The 5,042-nt window shown below is 43.6% G+C and overlaps 1 protein-coding gene across 2 annotated transcripts; it reads left to right on the top strand.

Moving 5' to 3' along the window:
* Window positions 1–353: 353 nt before the first annotated feature.
* LOC148027862 (protein MOS2-like) lies at window positions 354–3,417 on the top strand. 2 transcript variants are annotated; one of them, XM_087689569.1, is made up of 2 exons: window positions 354–2,313; window positions 2,461–3,417. In XM_087689569.1, exon 1 carries the CDS (start codon window positions 425–427, stop codon window positions 2,225–2,227), a length of 1,803 nt encoding a protein of 600 aa, XP_087545695.1. In that variant the 5' UTR covers window positions 354–424; the 3' UTR covers window positions 2,228–2,313; window positions 2,461–3,417. The 2 variants fall into 2 exon arrangements, with proteins under 2 accessions (XP_087545695.1, XP_087545694.1); XM_087689568.1 differs by having other exon boundaries at window positions 355–2,313; window positions 2,455–3,416.
* The last annotated feature ends 1,625 nt before the right edge of the window (window positions 3,418–5,042 follow it).

Here is a 5,042-nt window from a genome sequence, read left to right as displayed (position 1 = left end):
GATGAATATTTACATCACCTGAAATGGATGCTCTAAGGGACGAAATGGAATAGGGGAGCTCCCCACCCTACGGAACATTGAAACAGGGCGAGGGGAGCCCCCCTCCCCCCTCTTAGAGCTACGCGACGTCCTTCGTGTGTAAGAGGGGGTGTCCTTCCCTTTCGGCCCCTTCCTATTGGCTCGGAAACCCATACTTGGGCGGTCGCATTTGGGTGTGTAACGGCCCTCATTCCAACCCCTGATTTTGGTATACCTGTCCGTGCTGGTGTGTGAGGCCAAGCTGCCCTTTTTTGGGAAAGTTCAAATCTCATTGGCCCTTTTTCCATGCCGTGTTCGTCCGTGTGTCACCAGCCTACATCACAAACGAAGGCGAACCATCGAAGTCTGAAGAAAAAGTGAGAGAACGAGAGAGGGGGAGAGACAGATGGAGGACTTTCCCATGGCGGATGCACATGAGGCTGCTTCTCGACCGACGCCTCGCCCCGACAGCGAAGCCGCGGAAGCTGCTGGGATGGCGACCGACCAACCCAGGCCCGCCTCCAGGTTCTCGTTCGCGATGCCCAAGCATCCCTCCGCCTCCCGCCCTCCCCTCCCGCCTTCCTCCAAATCGAAAGAGCGACCCGACGGCGACTACCTCACCATATTCGATGGCACAGTCAAATCCTCAGAGACGCCGGCTGTCAGAATCATCCCCAAACTGGAGAATACATGGCGGCCCGAGAAGAGAATGAAGAACATCATGGTCGACCAGGAGGTCGACGCCATCTCCACTGCCGATCGGTTTGAATCCGAAACCCTAACTGCTGCTGCTGCCACCCCCGAGGAGCATCAATACGGGCTCACCATTGTCGCAAAGAAAGTGACCCAGGACTCTGCAGATGCAAACGGAATTGCAAGTCAGCCCTCCTTGATAGATCTTGAATTGCAGAAATTGCGGCAGGACCTTGATGCGTTGCCAGATGAAGCTTCTCTTGATGTGTATGAGAACACCCCTGTTGAAGAGTTCGCTGAGGCCCTGCTGCGAGGCATGGGGTGGGAGAAAGGCAAACCAATTGGACGCAATTGCACCACAGTGGTTGACCCTGTGGAGCCTGCCCGAAGGCAGGGGCGTGAAGGCCTTGGTGCTGTCCCTGCTCCCAAGGCTGAGAAAGAGAAAAAGTATATCAAGCCTGGGGAGACCAGAGACAAAGGGCCCAATATAGGCAAGGTTATGTGTATTGTTACTGGGGCACATACAGGACTGAGAGGGCAGATAGTTAAAGCTCAAGGCAGTTCTTTTGTGGTGGCACTTCTGCAGGGAGGGGAGAGAGTTTCTGTAAAAGAAGAAGAATTAGCAGAGATAGGGTCTTCAGATGAGGAGAAAGCAGTGCAGAAACTTAAGGAATTAACTCTGGAAAGGGCTGATTATGACAGGCGGCACAGACAGACAGAATATGTCAATGATAAGAAAGCTGATGTACAAGAATCAAGAAAAAAAGAAGACAAAAGTACCAGGAAACAAATTTCAAGTGGTGCGAAACATGGCAACAGATCGGAAGTTCAGCAACAGAAAGATCGAGATGATCATCTTCAGGAAAGGAGTAAAAGGGAAGATGATGATTCTAGACACCATGGAAGAGATCGCAGCAGTAAAGCCAATGATGAGGAGAGACATCCGAGCAGAAGTGATGACAAAGATAGAGACAGAGACAGAGATCAGTATGCACATTCTGGGAAAGGACGAGATAGAGAGAGGAGGGACAGGCATGGGCATAGAGGGGAGAGTAGAGGTTCATTGGAGAAGGAAAGTATAAAGCCTGACAGGCGCGGTGATTTGGATGACAGTTTTGCAGGTAAAAAAGGGACAAAAGAGGAACTTATCTCAAGCTGGTTAGTCCCTGACATTCGTGTCAGAATAGTTAGCAAAAGTGCACGAGGGAGGCTGTATTTGAAAAAGGGTCGTGTGGTAGATGTTATCAGTCCATCAATTTGTGATGTGTTGATGGATGAAAGTGGAGAGCTGCTACAGGGGGTAAAGCAAGAGCATCTTGAGACTGCATTGCCTAAGCGTGGAGGCCGTGTCCTAGTTGTTGGAGGTAGACACAAGGGCCAAGTTGGGAAGCTGCAAGAGAGAGATTCTGAGAAGGGAGTTGGAGTTGTACAACTAGAGGAGAACTATGAAGTCCTGTCTTTCAATCTGGATGATCTTGCAGAATTTGTGGGTACTTTTGACAACATGGAACCATGAAAATTATGGCTCTTCCTGCTAGGGTTCCTGCTTTTGCTCCTATTGGAAGCTTTAAAGATTCTCATGGGAAGAATATCAGCAATACGGTGTGTACTAATCACCTTGTGCTGCTTATAACCTGGTCTATTTTAGCCCTTGTTTTAATTTGTTGTCTTGGTAAAATCTAGATAATATACAGAGTTCACTAAGTTGATTTGATTTTCATTTTGTTATCAATTTTTGATTAGGCACAGTGCCCGTGCATTCTTTGCCATGCACCAGGCTAGCATCCACTGAATCGCATCCTTGTTTGGTACTGGTCAAGTGATGTTGAGAAAGAGGAGCTGGTGCTTTATGGCTCGAGGGGTTGACTGTGCTAACTTGATGTTGAAAGACCTGTGCAAACTGCTTCATGAACTGATGTGATGTCTTCTGGCTCTGGAATGGAGCGCGGATTTTGCAGTACAAGTGAAAGTACAGGGTCTATTGATCAGGTTCGCTTGCTCTTTAGATTTTTGTGCAAAGGTGGTGCTTCTTTAGTCCATATCTGTCAATGTTATGAACAATGGCTTTACTTCTTTTACACAATATATTTAAAAAAAAACCATTTAGAAGTGTCTCAGAAGATGCCTAATGCATACAATTGCATGAGCACTTGCTCCTAATATACTGAAATGGAGAAGAATTGGTGTATGTGGATACCCTTTGTTCTTATCACAAGTGCACATCAGATGTAAAATTGTGACAGTTCTGTGGGATGAGCTGACCTGATTAGTTTTCAATATGATCTTGTGCATTAAATGTCCATGACATTTACCAACCAAATAGTGCAAGGTGTCCAGTTGGCAAGCTGTTCCAGGTAGGCCTGGGGAAGTGAGATACAATGTATGAGGTTCTCTCAGAGTTTTGACATGGATTCATTGTGGAATACATAATTCCTCACTCTGTAGGCTGTTGGAGTCTGGTCCCAAACTTTACCTCATGAAAGGTGCTGGATGTCTTTGAGGATGGCAAAGTAACAAATATGCCTAGTTTCACATACTTTAAACAAGTCCTACTTGCTAGGTGAAATTTAAACTCCAATATATTCGTATATACCTTGTGGATCTGTTGTGTGACTAATAAACATAAAGTGATGTCCAGTTTCCCCAGATTATTCAACTTCTGTGGATCTTTCAGATATGGAAATAGTGTATTTTAAAAAATAAAAGGGAGATCCTTGAATTACTATTGTGACCCTAAGTTTCATTTGAGTCAATGCCTCTAGCACATTTCTTGGATGATAACAGGTTAATTATCAACTGCTTCAAACTTAAAGCATCTGTCCTTTAAGAGCATTCTTGCAACAGCAGTACAGTTGTCATAGACACAAAGAGATTGTCTATACGCTTGTTATTATTCATGTGAATGCTTTTGATGTCAAACTTATTTGCAACTTTGTTGTCCATGTATATTTTAGTATCTCAAGTCCTGGAAAGCATTGTCAGCATGTGTGTGACTTTGTTAATAGTTCTCAGCGATGTAGTTCAGCATGCTAGTCCAGACTGATGCCTGCAACATGCTATTGACTCTCTCAATATTTTCTCAGCCTTTTTGTTGTGCTTTTAATTGGGGGTTGTTATGTCTCTCTAAAGCAGCATTTATGGTCTGGAAAACATTTTCACAAGAAATGAATTAGAAAGTAATGTTAATGTTTAAAGTGTGTAGTAATACAGCATTTCAGCATTCAAACCTAGACATAGGTACACACCTTTTGTCTGCCTCCCTTAATGTGAGCCCCCCTCACTCTTATTGTTGGACCGTGCAAGCATTTTGGCATTGTAGTAATCCATACCATTGACACACATTAAGCCCTTTGCTCGTTTTTAACATTCATTTGAGGTGGTTGCTGTGAATATGTCATTGATGGTCCTGGTGGACTTATTCTTGCCATCTGGCTTTGAGATTTCATGATGGTATTCAAGGGGATTGAAATTTGTTCCTCCTTATTCATCTCTTTCTAGAATAGTTTCGATAGCATGGAAAGCACAAGATCTTTGCTGTTTGATGCCTTTTTCTCGGGGTAGTTAAGATGTATTGTGATGCCTTATTCAGGGCATCTCTGATTTTCCTTATTATCTTGATGCACTTATTATTTTTTGGGTATCTTGAAGAGATATAGCCATGTTGGCCATGTTTTTAGCAAGTGATCTCCTAAGAACATTGTCACATGCCTCTTCATCTACATTTTCATACTACAATGATTGGGACAAGACTACAATCCATGAGGTCCATGTTAACCATCATCACCCATAAGATAGGTATGCAAGGGATTGTGCATATATCATTATCATATGTAGGCTCTTTCACATAGTAGACTAGGATGCCACTTGACCGGTGTATTTCAAAAGTGCCAAAAGGTCTAGGAATGCATGAAGGGCCTAGGTTTTTATCCTAGGCATGCTCAACTTTGATGCTTTTGGACCTAGAAGAGCTAAGTGGCTCCCCTTCCATGTAGAGCACTTCCATTTATCGGATAGAAATTAGTGCAATACAACAAGCATCATGGTGTTAAACACAATATATCTTCATGCCTACAAATGTTATAGTCAACATCCTAAACCACAAACCCTTAGGTTCTTAGGCTTATGATATTTTGATCTTAAGTGATTACCACCATAGTAGGCACATTAGATATTTAATATATGATAAGTCCTATGTTTCAATATCTCCACATTTCTCATCAATTCTAGGTTTTACTATTCTAGTATAGTAATAACTTGAGAAATGCGAGGCTCTTTCTCAATTCTTTTGTTGGCTTGGCCTATGATGCTTGTAGGCACTAGTTTGTGCTTTT

The sequence above is a fragment of the Lygodium microphyllum genome, chromosome 12, assembly GCF_053477565.2.
Source record: "Lygodium microphyllum isolate KBCC chromosome 12, Lygodium_microphyllum_v1.1.10, whole genome shotgun sequence".
NCBI classification, from domain to species: Eukaryota; Viridiplantae; Streptophyta; class Polypodiopsida; order Schizaeales; family Lygodiaceae; genus Lygodium; species Lygodium microphyllum.
This window is presented reverse-complemented; position numbering and strand designations above follow the sequence as displayed.

Excerpts from the sequence above, each read along its gene's own strand:
- LOC148027862 (XM_087689569.1), top strand. The coding sequence starts at position 425 with ATGGAGGACTTTCCCATGGCGGATGCACATGAGGCTGCTTCTCGACCG.